Here is an 18886-nt window from a genome sequence, read left to right as displayed (position 1 = left end):
GGGTCCGCAGGAGTGCGCCGGTGGGCAAATGACCTTGTGCCGGCCGCCGTTGCGCGGCGCTCGGCTCGCTCGCTCGCCGGCCGCGGCCGCGGCTGGAGCTGTGGCTTTCACCGCGCCTCAGTCGCTCCGTGGACGGCTAGCAGGCCGTGCGCGCAATGCTGCCGCCAGGCGACGGTGATGCGCCATGAAGCCCATCACGTTCGAGAACTTGCGCCGCCTCGTCGGTGGCGGCCGCAAGAGCAAGAAGGACCGCGCCGAGTCGTCTTTCAAGCGCAGCGATTCCTTCAAGCGCATTTCCATCAAGAGGAATTACCTGGAACGCGGAGGAGGGAAGGCCAAACAAGCTGCCAAGGCGGCGGCCGCCGCCGCCACGGCGTCTGCCGTAGGGGGCGGTGCGGAATCCGCCGCGCAACCGGAGCCGGCCTCGCTGGCGGCGGAGACCACCAGCAAGTTGGTGACGATAGCCGACGAGGAACCGGACTCAATGGTGATCGGCTACAATCAGTGGATTCGTGGTATGCGCGACGGCGGTGCGTCAACGGCTGAAGGCAGCGGAAAGTTGCGGATCTCGGTAGAACCGGCGCCATCCACGGCTGCCTCCCGACGTCCGCCGACGCCACCCCCGCGCCTCACGAAAGATTCTGGCTCGGTGGAGATCTTACGTTTCGAGCGTTCTCCCGTGTACACGCGGAGGCAACCGCGCTGTTTCCGAGGTGACGATTTGGGACCTAGTGCGAGTGCTAGTGTGGGCAGCAGTCGGCCGGACTCTGCGCTTAGCGTCAGCCTCGGACGGGTATGGATGGACGCGCCCCTCGCAATGGCTCCGCGCAGCCTCGAGTTACCGCGTCCGTCGCCGACATCGTCGTCTGGTGGCGCCTTGGACGGTGGTGCTGGCAAAAGAGCACATCATTCCCTCGACTCGGCGCTAAAGGATCACCATCGTTTCCAACCACGCACCATTTCACCCGCCGTGTCTTCTAGTAAGGATTCTGGTTTCTCATTTTCCAATCCGAGACTCAGTGACGCTCCACTACCTTCTCCGCCACCGTTCAGTCCCCCACCCAGTGGCGGAGGCTTCTTCCGCAAGAAGAAGCCTGCTGTTGCGAAACCGAAACCTAGTGTGAGTCGCGATGGCTACTTCAAGAGGACCAGTGGTGCTAGCTGTTCTGTGAGACGTAACAGCAGCCGCAAGAGGAAAGGCGGTGGTGGAGGACAGCGCCGTAAGGGACAGCAGTCGAATACAGCGCGATCTGACATGTATCAGGTAGTTATTAGCCGACCCCCTCGCTCACTGGCGGCGCTCAAGCTCGATCCCATGATCTTCGTACCGCCAGAGAGACGAAGCGCTCGCCGTAACAACCACAAACCAGTTAAATACGAAGTGCGGGAAATTCGCGACTACTGTGCGCCGCATGACTCCACTCATTATCCCCTGACGCTCGGTGGACTGGATGACGACGACGATGACGATGACGGACTGTACGAAAGTATTCTGGGAGACTATCATGATAAACAGTGTGACAGTGCAGAACGGCAGTACCCTCCACTGCCTCCAACCCGTGCAGCGACAGATGGAGACTCCAATGCGCGGTTAGGCGACGAACCAGCACAGATGCCATCCCCTGCGCCTGGTCCAGTGAGGAGCAGTAGTTCTGGGGACAAAACTTCGCGTTCCTTGGGAGAAGGGGATAAATCGCGGCCAATTTTACGACATAGCAAAAGCCATGATGTGGGCGAAATAAGTGCACGACCGATCAAGAAAGGCGAACGCTCACGCAGTGTTGTTTCTCTTTTGTCTACAGAACAATTAGAAAGACAACCCGCGAATTACTTACCGGAACTTCCTGTGGCAGCTACGTGCATTACCCTAACTGGCGACGCTGCATCAGAGTCCGATGGTGAACCACCTATGCCCCCCGTGCGAGTGACAAGTGTGAAACAGATTCAGTGTGTTACGGTAGTGGAAAATAGCGAGTCAGAAGAAACATCGGAAGAAGAGACGTATGTCCCATTGGGCGTGTCTCCCGTGCCCCGGCGACGACCAGTGCGGAGGAAGAAGTCACAGCAGCTGCGTGGCAGGAACGCCAACGTCAAGTACTTGGCGAAGCCGGGCGTGCACCGTGCGGCCTCGACTCTTCGGCGTAGCCGCCGGGGACACGCAACCAAGAAGACGGGTGAGTCTTCTTCTGCCTCATGCAGCAAAAAAATCTGGTGCAGGATAATTTTTACGGTCCAGACTGTCGCCGCCCACTTAATTGAATAGCCACGTCTGTTTATGAAACAAAATAAAACATCTGTCTATATCCGTCGGTCTCACGGTTTTCAGTAACACACACTACTGGTTTCAATGGTAGATATTGCATATTTTTTCGTAAGTGATAATTCGTATACATGTTTATTTCTGCCCAGTCAGCTGTAAATATAACAAGGCAGTAAGTACCTGGTAGAAATACAGGAGTATCCATTATCAGTTATGTGCAAATCCTCTGCATCCAGCTAAAAGTGTAAACCATCGAAACTAAACGCTTCATGGGTTCTGTAAAATGTTACGTGATTTACGCAGGTAGCTGTTTTATTTTATTGGTTCCTTGTGCCGCTTTGCTTTAATGAGATACGGAAATTTAAATTTCTTGTCTCGATTTTGCTGTGGCTGAAGATACAGGTATAAAAGGGAATGTGGATTTGACATTGTATTCACCCAGCGCTGTTCCGATAATACAAAAAATAGTTGACATCCATATATAACAAATGAAGCCCGTAATGAAAATGACAGGCATATCGGTTGTCCACCTTTCTGTCTCCCACCAAGAATAATCCTTTCTACATCTCACAAGTAATCACATTATTGGTGAGAGATGTACAATAACTATATGACGTATTTATTTTCTGGCGGTATTTTTTATGTAGAGGTTCTTTTGTTTTACCTTTAGTATATTAGTTTTATTAGCCTAATACGGTAGGATTTCTGTTGTTAGAAGGTGGGTTAATATGATGGGATTTTTGTGGTTTCGTTGTGGGTGCTCTCAAGTTTTCATAACCAAGAGCAAGCGTTTCATTTCACTCTCTATCATTCTTGGCATTAAGTGGGATCAATAGTGAACACTTTTCTGTTAATTCGACTTGATAAAGAACATGACCCTATATTCCTGAAGAAACTGCTACTTCGTAGCAGCTGGCCGCATGTTCTTCTCTCACCTCGCGGTGACGCGTACTCAGCTCGATGTTTACCGCTGTTGAGAGTACGTAATACAAACTTATTACCACAATTACGCGCTGTCCGAAAACTGATCGCCTCTTACTGCCCCTGTTACGAAACTACGACAACACAGAAGAGATGTAGAGGCAAGTACCGTCCCTGGTATGCTGATACATACCAGGTGTACCGGTATGAAATGAGCGTTAAGATACAAATGTGTCGATAGGGAACATTTGTTGTGAACGAGCCTTAATTTTTTTGTTTGGTTGGTATGACATCTGTCAAAGATATTTAGTATACATCAAGTCATGGAACAAACAACGTCATTTGTTTTCATCGTGTTAACAATGTCGAATTTAGCACCAGAAAGTGATGATTTGGGGAAAGCATTAATTTTTTGTTTTCATTTGAAAAAGTGCTGCAGAGTCGCATCGAATGCTTGTCGAGGCATATGGTGATGATGCTCTATCAGAAGCAACATGCAAAAGATGGTTTCAACGGTTCAGAAATAACGATTTTGATGTAAGAAATGAAGAACGTAGAAAACTACCAAAAAAGTTCGAAGACGCCGAATTGCAAGCAATATTGGATGAAGATGATACTTTGAGTCAGAAGCAAATGGCAGCAATGCTAAATGTTGCACAACAAACAATTTCTGAACGTTTGAAAGCTATGGGAAAGATCCAAAAGTGTGGAAAATGAGTGCCACATGAATTGAATGAAAGACAGATGGAAAACCGAAAAACCATTGGACAAATTTTGCTTCAAAGACATGAAAGAAAATCAATTTTGCATTGGATTGTTACTGGCGATGAAAAATGGATTTATTTTAAGAATCCTAAATGGGAAAAATCATGGGTTAATCCGGGACAACCATCAACATCGACTGCAAAACCAGATCGATTCGGCAAGAAGACAATGCTCTGTGTTTGGTGGGACCAGAAAGGTGTGGTGTATCATGAGCTGCTAAAACCCGGTGAAACTGTCATACTAATCGCTACAGGCAACAAATGATCAATTTGAACTATGCATTGATCGGAAAAAGACCAGAATGGGCCAGAAGACATGGCAAAGTAATTTTTTTTACACGACAATGCAACTGCGCACAAAGCAAAACTGGTTCAGGATACAATCAAAACACTTGGCTGGGAGCTGCTACCCCACCCGCCGTATTCACCAGACTTGGACCCTTCCGACTACCATTTGTTTTCATCAATGGGAGACGCAATGGCTGAGGAACACTTAGATTCCTACGAAGAAGTCGAAAATTGGGTGTCTGATTGGTCTGCTTCAAAAGACGAACATTTCTATTGGCGTGCTGTCCACAAATTGCCAGAAAGGTGGTCAAAATGTGTAGAAAGCAATGGGCAGTACTTTGAATAAAATGTTTTTACTTTTCAATTCAGAATTAGTGTTTCATTTTCACAAAAAAAAACGCTCATTTCATGCCGGTACACCTAGTATTTCGTGGTCTTGATTACTGTTGACTTACGAGAAATTTTGTCGAACAGTGCCCAGTATTTCTCAGTCAAGTGGACTTAAACGTCGGTTTCTCCCAGCTTTAAATTCATCCTGTATTCTTGCGGCGCAGCGACTTTACATGCAGTTGCCACAGAGCATGAGCTTCTTTCAATAATTTAAGCAAAAATTGCCGTATCACTGTCATATGACAGCGAGGAAGCAAGTTTCATGTTCTACTTGTAAAGCGAATAGAAGGAGCTGTTGAGTTCCGCTCGTTACTCTTTGACGTTGCTACACGACAGCCACTGAAGAAACTGAATTAAAAAGTGAAGAGATCAAAGTTCGAAGACAGAATAATTTTCAGTTATATGTCACTCATCTGAGAGAAAGATAGTGCTTTACAACTCTACAGAAATTAATTTAATCAAATTGAGGAAAAAAGCGAAAATTAACACTTTGCCCCTGATTTGAGCTTTAATTCCTATCTACATTTCGTCAATAGTGTTGGTACAAGCTGTAAGCTGGATTAGAGTTCTGGCCCGGTACATATTTTCAATATGTGTGATAGGTAACCTGGATAGTCCACGAAGACGCGGTGAAAAGTAATGCATGTTCATTTTTTAATGTGAAAACTCTTCCACGTTTTTAAATAAAACAAACATCATTAACGTTCTATACCTTTATTCTTCATGTCTACATATTCACAGCCTTTGACGCTGGAGGGCTCCGAATTGTAGCGTCTAACATAGCGATGTATAACGTAAGTATGTCTGAGCGTGGGTAACAGCGTACTGTAATTAAGAGTTTCGAATTCGAAATGTTCGTTCACCAATGGAGAACCCTCTCTTTCGGCATGACAATATCAGAGCACACCGAGCGCTACGAAATCAGCAACCATCCGACGCCTTGGGTTCACTGTCGTCGATCATCCTCCGTACAGTCCCGACTTAGCCTCATCAGATTTTCATCTGTTTACAAAAGTTAAAGAACACCTTCGACAACTTCACTTTGATAATGATGAACCGGTGCAAGCAGAGATGAGGTTGTGGCTCCGTCAACAAAGTGAAACATTCTCCAGTGATGGTACAGTCTCAAGAAAATATTCTCTCGTTGGGACAAATTTGTCGTCGTTAGGGTGACTACGTTGAAAAATAGATAGGTGGACATGCAGAACAAAGATGTCGAAAGTTAATAAAGATTGTTTTATTTAAGGTGCCGTAACAGTATTTAAAAATCAGAGGCATTACTTGCAGCACGACCTCGTACAAGGTATCTACCCAGACTTCTCGTGTGTCCCATTTGACACATGCAGGCTGCTTTTCCGCAGTATCACTCCTTCAGCAGTAAACTGAAGGGCGGCTTCATCATTTTGTGTCGGCCGTTCATACTTCCACATACAGTCTGCACGTGCTTTAAACGATCAGGTACGATGGGTGAAAATCTGACGAATCCATTCGTAGAGGTTTGGATCTGAGGAATTATTAACGCCATTTGATCCGTTCTTTCTCAGCTTCATTACGTGTCTGTAATACGAAGACCATTACATAAGACCAAGCCACACGAAACAACAACATTAAGAATTTAGGTTAATAGAAAGTTCTAAAAAGGAATAGCCTCAGGGTCAAGACGTCTCTACTCACTAAGCAACCCACTCAAAAGTAAAGCTTTGTCAATCACCACAAAGATGAAGATATACAACACTATTATCTGCCCCATAGTACTATACGGCTCAGAAAGCTGGACGCTTACAAAGAATGAAAAAGAAAAACTGAATGTTTTCGAAAGAAAGGTAATGAGAACAATCTGGGTACCTGTGTTGGAGAATGGTGCATGGAGAATTCGAAAGAACAATGAAATTTATGTCAATGAAGCAACCCACTATCATTCAGAAATTAAAAAGTAGGAGACTACAGTGGACTGGACTTGTGGCCAGAATGGAAAACAACAGGATCACCAAGAAAGCATTTGAGGAACTCTCCGGGCAAAAAGACCATTGGCCGACCTCGTACAAGGTGTAAAGATGATAGAGAAGGTCATCGCAGCATTAGGAATTTCCGCAGGGTGGAGAGAGACAGTGAGAGACAGAAGAAGATGGAAGCAGATCGTTGATGCAGCGCGTGGTCTACAGGGCCTGTGATCGCTGAGAAGATAGAAGAAGAGATAGATAGAAAGTTCTAAAACAAGATCCTCTGCAACGAGGAACACACTTGAGCTTAGACAGATCAAAAGCAAACTAAAAGGGAGATGGAAAAATTTTGTTTAATAAATTGAAAGTTGTTCCTGTCAGGGTGTCGTCCAGTGTTAAAGACAAGTACTAAGAAGTTATTTACCACATGGAAATCAAAGACAGTGTAAATAAGCAAAAAATACTCCTTGAAACGGTTACAAGCTTCTCAGAGTTTTAAAATTTAAGTAACGTAATAACATGGCTTAATGTTTGTCAAGTAGAGGAAGCCTCCAGAAATGGAGAAGAGACACCTAAAATATAAATCTCTGTAAGTCATTGCATGTCGGTGACTTAGAGGATAAAACGTATACAGATTTCTGGGTGACTAAACAAAACTGGATATATGTATCTCTTTTGAGGATTTCACCTGTAAATTGTGGAAGTAAAGTCTCCTTCCACGATTGTCCCAGAAAAAATAGCCTTACTTACTTAAGTATTGTGGAGAATAATGAATGCATATTCCCTTTATTATGATGTCAGCATCACACAGTTGTATTTAATGTTGTTTATTAAGAGAGACCAATTTCAGAGCTTTCAAGGTTTGTCGTCAGCAGGCGTGGTGACCATCGATGTACTCTGCAACTGAAAAGTGTAATTTTTTTTTTAATCGTAGCTGGTTATCAAGTGTCGTAATATGAAGACATACGTATCAACGATCTCTGACTATGAAATATGTCGTGATTGTATAGTATGATGATGGTCACCAGGTTTGTCAGTTGATAGAGCCATAAGAGCGTCTAAATCGACTGTAATAAATAAAGAAAATGGCTCTGAGCACTATCGGACTTAACTGCTGAGGTCATCAGTCCACTATAACTTAGAACTACTTAAACCTAACTAACCTAAGGACATCACACACACATCCATGCCCTAGGCAGGAATCGAACCTGCGACCGTAGCGGTCGCGCGGTTCCAGACTGTAGCGCCTAGAACCGCTCGGCACCCCGGCCGGCAATTATTAAAAAAATTTAAAACAGCTGTGTGAAGTGAGTATCATCATAAGGAGAATAAATAGTGCATTACTCTCCGCAACAAGTCTATATTAGGTGTCGTCCCCCAATATCTTCCAGCAAGATGGCATGTAGAAGATTATTTATTGATACTTCCATTCTTTAACAATTCTGAATTGTTTGAAAATAATTCCGTGTTGTGGTTTGGGTTTTGTTATCAGTGATGTTGCTTTCTGCGCGACCATGGCAGTGTTACAGAATTTACTGAATTTTAATGCACCTGGCACAGGTCGCTTACCGAACATTAAAATGCTAGCAGCGCACCGAGTTTTGTACGGTTTCCTGAATTCATTAATTTTGATGACATCACACGCAGTTCTGTTGTATCTTGTGCCTAAATATCAGTCAGTTATAATTGGAATCAGTAAACACATACAAAACCCTACTTGTTACAATTAGGGAGAGGAGCATGAAATAGAAGGATCGCAGTTACTGAGCAGTAAGTAAATCGGATGGTTCACTTCGGTCTGCTGTTAGGATACTGGGAAAATGTAATAAGTTTAGAAAGGATGTTTCTTAAAGAAACAATCGTGCAACCTACTTTAGAATATCGCTCGAGTGTGACGGATCTGAATCACATAGGATTAACAGGGGATATTGAACGTATACCTAGGTCAGCACGAATGGTTACATATTTGTCACGGAAATGATGAAAACCTGGATTGGCAGACATATGAATATGTGCGCAAATAATCCCGGGAAACCCTACATTCGGAGCTTCAAAAACAATGCTAAGTGAAGAACCCAGAAATACAGGGCATCCCAGGAGGAATGGCAATATTCAGGGATATGACAGGAACGATCATTAGAAGCAAGTCAGTCTAGCAAACATGGACCCTAAAATGTATACTTCAAACAGTTATGAGCGTTTCTTCAGTCGAAGACATGTGTTTCCCATTATCGAAGAAGTGGTAGTGCTCATAGGTCGTAAGGTATGCATTTTAGTGTCCACGTGTACTAGACTTTTTTGCTTCGAATGATCGTTCTTGTCACATTCCTGAATACTGGCCATTCCTCCTGGGCCACGCTGTATACTCCAGCTCCCTGTATATTGCTCTCGTACGGACCGCGAAGACTAATAAACTAATGACAGCGCGGAAAGAGTCGTTTAAACAGACATTACGCTCGTGCTCCTTGCGCGAATGGTATGGGAAGAAAACGTTTGTGCGAAGGGCAAAAGCCCTCTGCCATGCACTTCACAGACGTGTTCAGAGTACAGATGTCGATGTAGACTGTGCCGGAAAAGGTGTAGCAGTCCCTATCTTTCCACCAGTCGCCCAACCTACATTGGGTAACGTGGAATAAGTAACTTTATGTAAGGACTATTTAGTTGGGAAAGTACTATGTAATGCGCTAATGTAATTCCATCGCTTGGACAGTGCGTGGCGGGTTGTGTGTTTGTAGCACCCTCCCCTCTCTCCTCCCCCTCCTCCGTCCCCCCTACTTCCCGTACACGTCATTAATGGCAGTTCTGTGTATCAGTGGTTTTCACATGGCCTTCTTTCCGCAGCGCCTCGTCAGATTGCACAAGATAACCCGTCCTTGTACAGTGCATACGCAGTCTTGTTGCCAGTTGCGAAAGATACAATGATAATGGGACTCCCTCGTATGCGTGTAGTGTGGCGCCGTGTAGAGGCAGCTCGCACACAAGGTTAACAGCTTCTGGTCACCACTGCTCACAGCAGACCGGCACCGCGAGCTCCGACGGGGAACTCCTCGGCGGACATAAACGCTGCTGGAAATAATCAGTCTGTGTGGACGATACATACATACGTGCTCCAACAAGTTCTGCTTCAATTCATTTGCCACGTAGGAAAAGCGTTATAAGTATTTCGTCCAGATGACCAGAATAACGCTGTAGGAAAAGCTCGCCTACGTCATCTAAGAAGCTAATTAGAACAGGCATGTTCACGACGGGACAAGACCAAAACAAACAGATTTCTCTGCAAATTCCACGCTTAAGTTCTCCATTGACACAGTTTTAGATCTTTGGTAACAAGCTTTTTGATGACAGCATTGTTCCTCCAACCGAACCGTCAGTGGTTGGGTAATGACTCTTCGGTGATGGACAGTAGACTGTGGATCAGTCTTGTACGCCGAAACAGTCTGGGTATGGAAGCACGCTGAACAGAAAATTCATTGCCTCTGCCTCTAGTGAAGAACTGGGACACCAAACCTCCGGCAGTGTTCTCAGTTTACTCTCAGAACGACTATAATTTGTAGCATGTGATGAGCATTCATTTATCCAAGGATTTTTGTTAATTCCCCCGTGTCTTTACCGCTTCTCATATTTCTGGATTCTCAATTTAAGCTCTTATTTTTCCATCTTTTGCATGCTATCCTTTTGTTATTAACAAAATAATTTGGTGTTATTCTTCTTGAAGTATGTTTTCTGTAGTAAATCACACTGTGTGTGTGTGTGTGTGTGTGTGTGTGTGTGTGTGTGTGTGTGTGTGTGTGTACAATAAATATGTTATAACTTGAAAAAAAAACACACAAAAACAAAACGTTGTTTTGTTCAACACAGAATCTTAAAAATATATTCATTTGTTCTTAAGTAGCTATTTTAATAGAAACACAATTCTTGAACTATTCATAAATATTTGTTTCAAATTTCGCCAATAATATCGATAATGGGGATAAAATAACAGAACGGCTGTCGGTACGTGAATGAATATCATGCCACGGAACAAGAGGAATAGCATGATTTAAAGTCGTTGCGCCGTTTAATTGCAACTTTTCAGGAGCAAACTTCGTGCTTAGTGGAGTACTTCCAAACTTGATACGTTCTTTTGGTTTTACAGATCAATATTTGTTGAGCCTTTATCCTGACGGTGTTTCCATGTCTTGGATTAGTTCGTTGTTGAGGTAGTTTCTGATCATAAGGATTCTTAGAAGGAATTTCTTTAGTCCGTTTGTTGTGACTTTATCTGGTTATCGTCTTTTCGATTTTATATAATTGAAAATGACGTCGTTAACACCTGGGTTTCCTTTTACTCGTCTATTCATCATTATGCCGCTTCTCAGTATTCGTGTCGTGTTACTTTGAGCTGTTCTATTTTTTGCTTGGTTGTGCATTAAAGAACACAGTGATAGTACACACTGATTACAAACTTGATTTGAAGCACGTAGAGAATTTACCTTTGAATAGGACTTTGTTTCTCAAACCATATGCTAATTTATCTTCTGTAATTGCTAACCGACTGCTCATTTTCGGTTCGCTGCGAGCTTCTGTAAAGCTTGGAAGGTAGGAGACGAGATACTGGCAGAAGTGAAGCTGTGAGGACCGGGCGTGAGTCGTGCTTCGGTAGCTCAGATGGTAGAACAGTTGCCCGCGAAAGGCAAAGGTCCCGAGTCCGAGTCTTGGTCGGGCACACAATTTTAATCTGCCAGGAAGTTTCATATCAGCGCACACTCCGCTGCAGAGTGAAAATCTCATTCTGGAATCACACGTCTTATATACATTAAAATATGTTACAGGCCATAGATGATGCTTCATAAAATTCGAAAAGCACGTGGCAGACAAGCAGAGTTTTATTTATATTCCGGCTTGGATCTCCATAGTAAAGGTGTAATAGTAATGAATCAGCGTTATCTTTTATCGTCACTTTATTTGCTTCAGAACTCTGACTCTGTATAATTGTTTTGTGTTTCTTCTCCCACGCTTGTCAACGGGCTAGTCTTTACTGAAGTTCAACTGCAGTAGAAGGAAACGAACCGATGGTATTAGAGAATTGTACATAGGTTTTTCTTGAGTGTTATCTTTCATTTTGGACGTAAAAATTATCTGAGATATCAGATATATGCCTTTAAACATTTTGTTATTTGTTTTAATTTATTTATTTGTGTAACTTAGCAGAAGTAAGGCCATCAGACTCTGTGTTATATCTAACCATAAAATTCTACATATTTCGCCTTACGTTCATTACGATAAGTATGTTAGAAGTTACAGCTAATTCGCAACATTATAAAGCATTTAGTAATTCGGTAGCACGAAAATACAAAAAAAGTTTACATTCGTTCATGAATGCAACAAGAGAGACAAATTACAGTTTTAAATTATGAGGCCTAACAACAAAGGACATCAGAGAAAAGGGGGATGAGTGAGAGATAGAAGAAGGTGATAAAACACGATTAATGAAGATGATGGGGGGTAGGGGGAAGAAGAAAGTGACACGACTGATTGAAAAATGAAAAGAGCAAAAAGCGTAAATGTGAGAAGATGGGAGCATTTTCTAGACTAGTTGACAGAAGGGAAAACTGAACATATGCGTTAATTTTTGGGGAAGCGTTATGAGGGTGACGGAATAAAGTGTTTTAGCCTCTTCTTGGTGTACGTTGTTTGCTCAAACAGTGGCGACTGCGAGAACACCTCCTTGGTCTGCGCCAATCTCCAGAGTACGACACAATCGGGAGCCTGTAGAAACCCGCCTGGCTGAACATTGAGATCGAGTCGAGGATGGCCGACCACGCGCGTCCATCCAGCGTCAGCCTTGCTGCGCGCGCCCGTATCCGCGAAACCGCTCGCTTCCTGCCCCCCCCCCCCCCCCCCCCCTGTAGCTTTTCTACTCGTTACTGTCCGTGAGCGGCAGCCGTGTGCCTTCATAGCCCGAGTGTCTCGACTGCTGAAATTTCCGTGTAGTGGTGGAAAGTCCTCATTCTGAATACAGTTGTATGCTATTTGTAGGAAGGACTTCGGTTGGGCGTATCTCCCAGTGCACGGAGAAATGATGCACCTCAAGAAATTCAGAGGAAACAGAAGTCGACCGGTTTCTTGTTGAAGGAACCTTGTTGACGTTCATCTGTTTCCTGGGCTTTGTAATAACGATCTCAAGTACCTATTTTGGATGTGGCTGGTGCCAGAGTAAGGCGTGTTTTAATTTAGCTATTCCGTTTTATTGTCTGACGTGACGTCCGTGGTTATAACGATTAAATTTATTTTGTAATATTCCCTCTCAGATTCCTGATGATAGAGTAGTCCCTAACAAAGGTCGAATAATAAGTAACCAGTCTCGTAGTTTAAAGGTGTATCCAAGCCTTAAATTTAAAGCACTTAATAATTTCATATTACTGAGTTTACTTTATTATTGGCGTTGTTCTGTGTCACAACATTTCAGATGGTTGCAGGTTCTTTCGCTCCCATGGACCACATTTCATTTCCATGTAGTAAAACTGCTTCAGACGTCCTCTTCTCGGGTGACGTTCTTAAAAAAATACCATTTATCAAGTATATGGGAGCTGCGGAGGACCACACATCCGAAATATTATAGAATTGCTCACTGGGCGCTGTAAAGTGCAACAGAGCGAAAAATTGTAATGAATACACGTAGAGCCACAAGGAGAGGAAAACACATTAATATCGTTCTATGCGCCGAGGAGAGCATTAATCAGAATCGAAACGGAAATTATCCTGGTGAATGTGATGGGAGAAAACTGTGTTTTACATTACGCCAATCCTAGCATACTACGTACTTAAAACCGTTTATTTGTACGATGAATGTAAAAAAAAGTGTTTGTTAACTCCTACAACGTCCATTGGATATTATACTCTATCAATTTCTACACTCTGAACTGGTGCACGACTCTGTGCGTTAATAGCTGTAATGCAGCTGGCTTATTTCGGCATACTAGACTTGCATATCTCTGAGTGAGGAGCAGATACCGATATCAGGCTTTTCTTACGTTCATATTCGCAACGAAGCATTATTTCCCGGCGTAGTAAAATTGTAGATGTTTACATCAGGTAGCCCACATTCATAACCACATTCATAACACACGAGAATTCGGCGTCGTTAGCACCACATGTAGCGTGTTTGAACGCCGGTGACAGAAAAAATTCTCGCCACTATAACTTGGGCGGGAGAGAAGCAGAGATGGTGACCCGTTATTCCTAATCACCATACAGTGCGCCATGGTCTTAAATTACTAACTCAGATTTCTCCATAGAATTTTAAAGAGTTAGGACTTGTGACTATCGACGGTGATGCGTCCGTGAGGTGGGAATATTAAAATCGGCGACCTTCCCCCCTTCTCGATACTGCAGAGGAACGGGTTTCAAGTTTCCTTCCCTTCTTTAACCAACTGCAACAACAACACAAACAAAATAATACACTGTACAAGCGCACAACACATCACAATACAGATACGCACGTTAGAATTCCTATACCTACGTAATTCGGTGTGCCCCTCGAGCAGTTATGATGCTGAGTAGATCGAGACGACATGTGCTCTACCGTTAGGCTTACGTAAACCGGTTTCATTACTGCGCAAAAGTGATGCTGAGGAGGTGGCCAGATGCTGAGGAGACCTCTGATGTGAAGGCTAAACGTAAATATGTTCCTACATGATTTCATTGCATTGTGAGACAGTAAAAAAATTAAAAAATACTGTAACTAAAGGTTGTTTTATTTATCACTTCTAACAATACCACCTCTTGCAAAGTAGGTTAGAAATCAGATTAATAATGTTGCTCATGCAGCATATGTTCGCTTCATCGGGCAACAACAAAGTTATTGACTGTGGATGGTATCGTCAGAATGGAAATAATGAGGTCACTGTAAAAAAAGTCATTAATTTTGGCACTTATGTTGAATGGATTCCCTCGTAGCTTTCGTCGAAGTTGTTATGGCTCATCATGTTGATTCTGGGGTGATTCCACTTTGATTGCTAGAAGGTCCAGATCTGTATTTTAGCAATATTTGAAGACCTAACAAATACGTTTTTCAGGAAATTCTTAATGGTCAAACAATCCCAGATCAGAACAATGGTATGGTAGAAATAATTTTCGACTTGGTGTTCACGATCCACATTTTTATTAAACTTCTTGTAAATTCACATATACTACTTCTTAATTGTCACATTATCAAGAAAACAGTTTTGTATCAATCTTCATATATTGAATTTCCACTTTAACCAAACAGAAGTCATGACTGTTCTTTTACAAAGCGAAATAACAACTTAACTTCTGCAAAGTGAAACAAAGACTGCTCTGCGCGCATTCGCGCCGAAACGGTTACAGGTAAGTCAAAGTTTATGACAGCCTCACAGAAATGAATACACACAAGAATCTTATCACTATAATACATCGATACGTCGGAGTACCTATACATTAATAAAACCAAATGTGAATATTATCACAAAAATATGTCGGTTACTTCGCAGAAAAGTAGTACGATATTACTGGTATCGAGAACTAGGGTTGGAGTGCCGTAATGGTCACGTAAATAAAGAACCATTACACACTGAATGACAGTTGCAACTTTGCAAAGGGGTATAGGTGAAAAGAAAACTGATGAGTAAGAATTATTTATTTTTGGTTACCGCCTTCGTTGCGGGAATATTCGGATGCGGCGCTTTTGAAGTGAAATGGGTGTTGCTCCTGACGCTTGTGTTTATGGAAATGTTTTCGTTACTGCGCCGCGGCCAGCCCGGGTGCCAGAAGAGTTACGTTCAGAGAGGGCCCCGCGGTTCAAGGTCGCGACCCGTAATAACTCTGAGGAATTCCCGAGGGCCCGCGTTGTGTAATGGACGCCCGTTCCCACCACGTGGCGGCCGCGGAATCCGAAAGCGAGCGCTCTCGGAGCCGGCGGGCCGGCGCTGACGCGGCCGTTCTCACACTGGCGAACGCCGCGCCGGCGCCCTCTTTACGTAAGGCGCGGCCGGTGGGAAAGTGTGTGCGCTCCGCGCTAAGATGTGCGCTGATTGCAGGACCGCTCTCGCCACTAGCCGCGCCGGATTACAATTTTAGTGCCCGCACCGCACTTAATGCTCTAGTCCGAGCTGTAACGGTAGCAAGGCCCTTCCGCCGTCTAACCACGCTGATGAAAATGGAAAGTGTTACACCGTGAAGCACTAGTCTGATATCTATCAAGCTTTGTGGAGGTGTTTCACCACGTAACGGATACTATATGATTAAATTTTCATTCCACTCGGAACTGGTGTCCACATTAATACACTACTGGCCATTAAAATTGCTACTCCACGAAGATGCCGTGCTACAGATGCGAAATTTAACCGACAGGAAGAAGATACTGTGATTTGCTTTTCAGAGCATTCCCCACAAGCCTGGCGCCGGTGGCGACACCTACAACGTGCTGACAGGAGGAATGTTTCCAACCGATTTCTCATACGCAAACAACATTTGGCCGGCGTTGCCTGTTGAAACGTTGTTGTGATGCCTCGTGTAAGGAGCAGAAATGCGTCCCATCACGTTTCCGACTTTGATAAAGGTCGGATTGTAGCCCATTGCGATTGCGGTTAATCGTATCGCGACATTGCTGCACGCGTTGGTCGAAATCCTGTAACTGTTAGCAGAATATGGAATCGGTGGTTTCAGAAGGGTAATACGGAACGCCGTGCTGGATCCCAACGGCCTCGTATCACTAGCAGTCGAGATGACAGGCATCTTATTCGCGCGGCTGTAACGGATCGTGCAGCCACGTCTCGATCTCTGAGTCAACAGATGGGGACGTTTCCAAGACAACAACCATCTGCACGAACAGTTCGACGATGTTTGCAGCAGCATGGACTATCAGCTCGGAGATCGTGGCTGCGGTTACCCATGACGCTGCATCACAGACAGGAGCGCCTGCGATGGTGTACACAACGACAAACCTGGGTGCACGAATGGCAAAACGTCATTTTTTCGGATGAATCCAGGTTCTGTTTACAGCATCGATGGCGACATCGCGGTGAACGCACATTGGAAGCGTGTATTCGTCATCGGCATACTGGCGTATCACCAGGCGTGATGATACGGGGTGCCATTGGTTACGCGTCTCTTTCACCTCTTGTTCGCATTGACGGCACTTTGTACAATGGACGTTACATTTCAGATGTGTTACGACCCGTGGCTCTACCCTTCATTCGATCCCTGCGAAACCCTACATTTCAGCAGGATAATGCACACCCTCGTGCTGCAGGTCCTATAGGGCCTTTCTGGACACAGAAAATGTTCGACTGCTGGACTGGTCAGCACATTCTCCAGATCTCTCGCCAATTGAAAACGTCTGGTCAGTGGTGGGCGAGCAACTGGCTCGTCACAATACCCCAGTCACTACTCTTGATGAACTGTGGTATCGTGTTAAAGCTGCGTGGGCAGCTGTACCTGTACACGCCATCCAAGCTCTGACTCAATGCCCTGGCGTGTCAAGGCCATTATTACGACCAGAGGTGGTTGTTCTGGGTATTGATTTCTCAGGATCTATGCACCCAAATTGCGCGTAAATGTAATCACATGTCAGTTCTAGTATAATATATTTGTCCAATGAATACCTCTTTATCATCTGCATTTCTTCTTGGTGTAGCAATTTTAATGGCCAGTAGTGTGTGTGTGTGTGTCCACCGCAGGTGCGCATTCTGTTCTGTAATCGAAGCGGCGCGGAGGCAGACGGGATCTCAGTTTCATTTGAGGAATTTCTTGCCGTGACAGAAACACGTGCTGTGTCAGATAACAAAGAGGTGGAGGCTGGTATGAAAGTTTACATTTTAATATCACATCTCTGCAGGTGACACATCACAAGACCAAGTAGACCAGTCAAGGATCCGTACAGTCTTTAAGGCGTTTTCGATGTGAACTGCATTACATTGTCCAGCCATTATCCTGCTGGACTGCACCATTTGGTATCCAGGTTACGAAGGGTATGCCAACAAGGTTTACCATTCTTGCCACATATCGGTGAACATTCAGCCTCCACTCCGTAATTACCAAATCAGTCCTGTTCCCGTATCCAATAGCTCCCGATTCTGTGATTTTTGGAGTTGCATGGCTCTCGTGGGTCGCTCCTTTGTGTGACCTCTCACGAGGCTGTTTATAAACAACCACAAACAGAACCTAAACTCGCCTTTGAACGCCACAGAATGCCACTTAACGTCCCAGTACACTATGCAAGTCTCTGCTCCTAACTGTTCTGGGCGATATTCCGCCACGTATCCCTGCTTAGATTTCAGCTGCTGTCATCCGCCTGTTCGTCATAGCCAGTGTAGTTCGTCTGGAAGGACTCGTTCCTGTTCTCGCCTCACTATTCTCCTGGGTACATCTCGTCTACACTCGGTGTGCAGTCATCATTCTACCGCAAACTGTTCGTGCAATCTATTGGTATGATGCTCTCACACCCCCATACGCCAGTAATCTGGTGTTTTCAGAGTCCGAAAGGTGGCTTAAGCTGTATGCGTGTGCTCGCTGAGTATGCTGTGTTGCTATCCCCACCTGAACATTTGCATTAACGTTGGACATATTCAGTAACAATCACTTAAACACATTGCTCTTCATTTGTAGGATGGCTTGTTTTTGTACTGAAAATAAGCTATCATAATGATGAAATTTTAATCATCATATCCCAGAGGTATGGAAATACTGAAGTACCGGGTCGGTAGGACTCGTTCGAAGCGTTCATAGTGTTACGGTTCCCATTTCCATCGGTGTATGGGAAGCTAGGCGAGGCACAAGATAGATTCTGCATCGTGCAGAGCATCCTGTTTATATAAATATTGAAGTAAAGCTGGCTCTAACTAGCAGTCTCTTTGGAACACCGCAATGCTGCATTAATTGTGCTCTTGTTGGGGATGGTATGCCTGTGCTTGCCTCCGACATTCGAAACGACTTAGCCCAGCACTGTACAGGCAGACTGAAGTTTGACGTGGACTCAGAACCATGATGAAACTTCACGTTTTTTACATAAGCAAATCGTTGTCAGAGCTGAAAGACTCGATAAGCGACAGAACATTGTCCTTGGACCGACTGGAGATTGAACTTCGCACCTTTGGATTAGTGGTCAGGCATTTGCCCCCCGAGCCACACAAAAGCATATATTAAATTTACAGAATTTTGTTATGATCCCGGTCTGCAATATTTTAACTCTACCGCCTTAATTGTTACATCAACTGTGGCGTTGTTCTTAAGCGATGTTGCCCTCTGATAACGAGACGCTCTAATTTCGGCAATGGCCAACCATCTCTTCAGCATGACTTTCGCACAGTAATGAACTCGGTTTC

At 44.3% G+C, this 18886-nt stretch overlaps 1 protein-coding gene across 2 annotated transcripts in view; it reads left to right on the top strand.

Annotated features, from left to right (window-relative positions):
• The first annotated feature begins 291 nt into the window (after window positions 1–291).
• The window catches only part of LOC124803897 (disco-interacting protein 2 homolog C), a 605756-nt gene continuing 587161 nt past the window's right edge, over window positions 292–18886 (top strand). For both annotated transcript variants that reach the window (XM_047264711.1, XM_047264710.1), the window contains exon 1: window positions 292–2174. In XM_047264711.1, coding sequence (XP_047120667.1) covers window positions 485–2174 — 1690 coding nt within the window. In that variant the 5' untranslated portion in view covers window positions 292–484. The remainder of the gene's footprint in view (window positions 2175–18886) is intronic.

The sequence above is a fragment of the Schistocerca piceifrons genome, chromosome 1 (assembly GCF_021461385.2).
Source record: "Schistocerca piceifrons isolate TAMUIC-IGC-003096 chromosome 1, iqSchPice1.1, whole genome shotgun sequence".
Classification (NCBI taxonomy): domain Eukaryota; kingdom Metazoa; phylum Arthropoda; class Insecta; order Orthoptera; family Acrididae; genus Schistocerca; species Schistocerca piceifrons.
The sequence above is the reverse complement of the archived record's forward strand: the minus strand, read 5'-3'. Positions and strand labels throughout refer to the sequence as shown.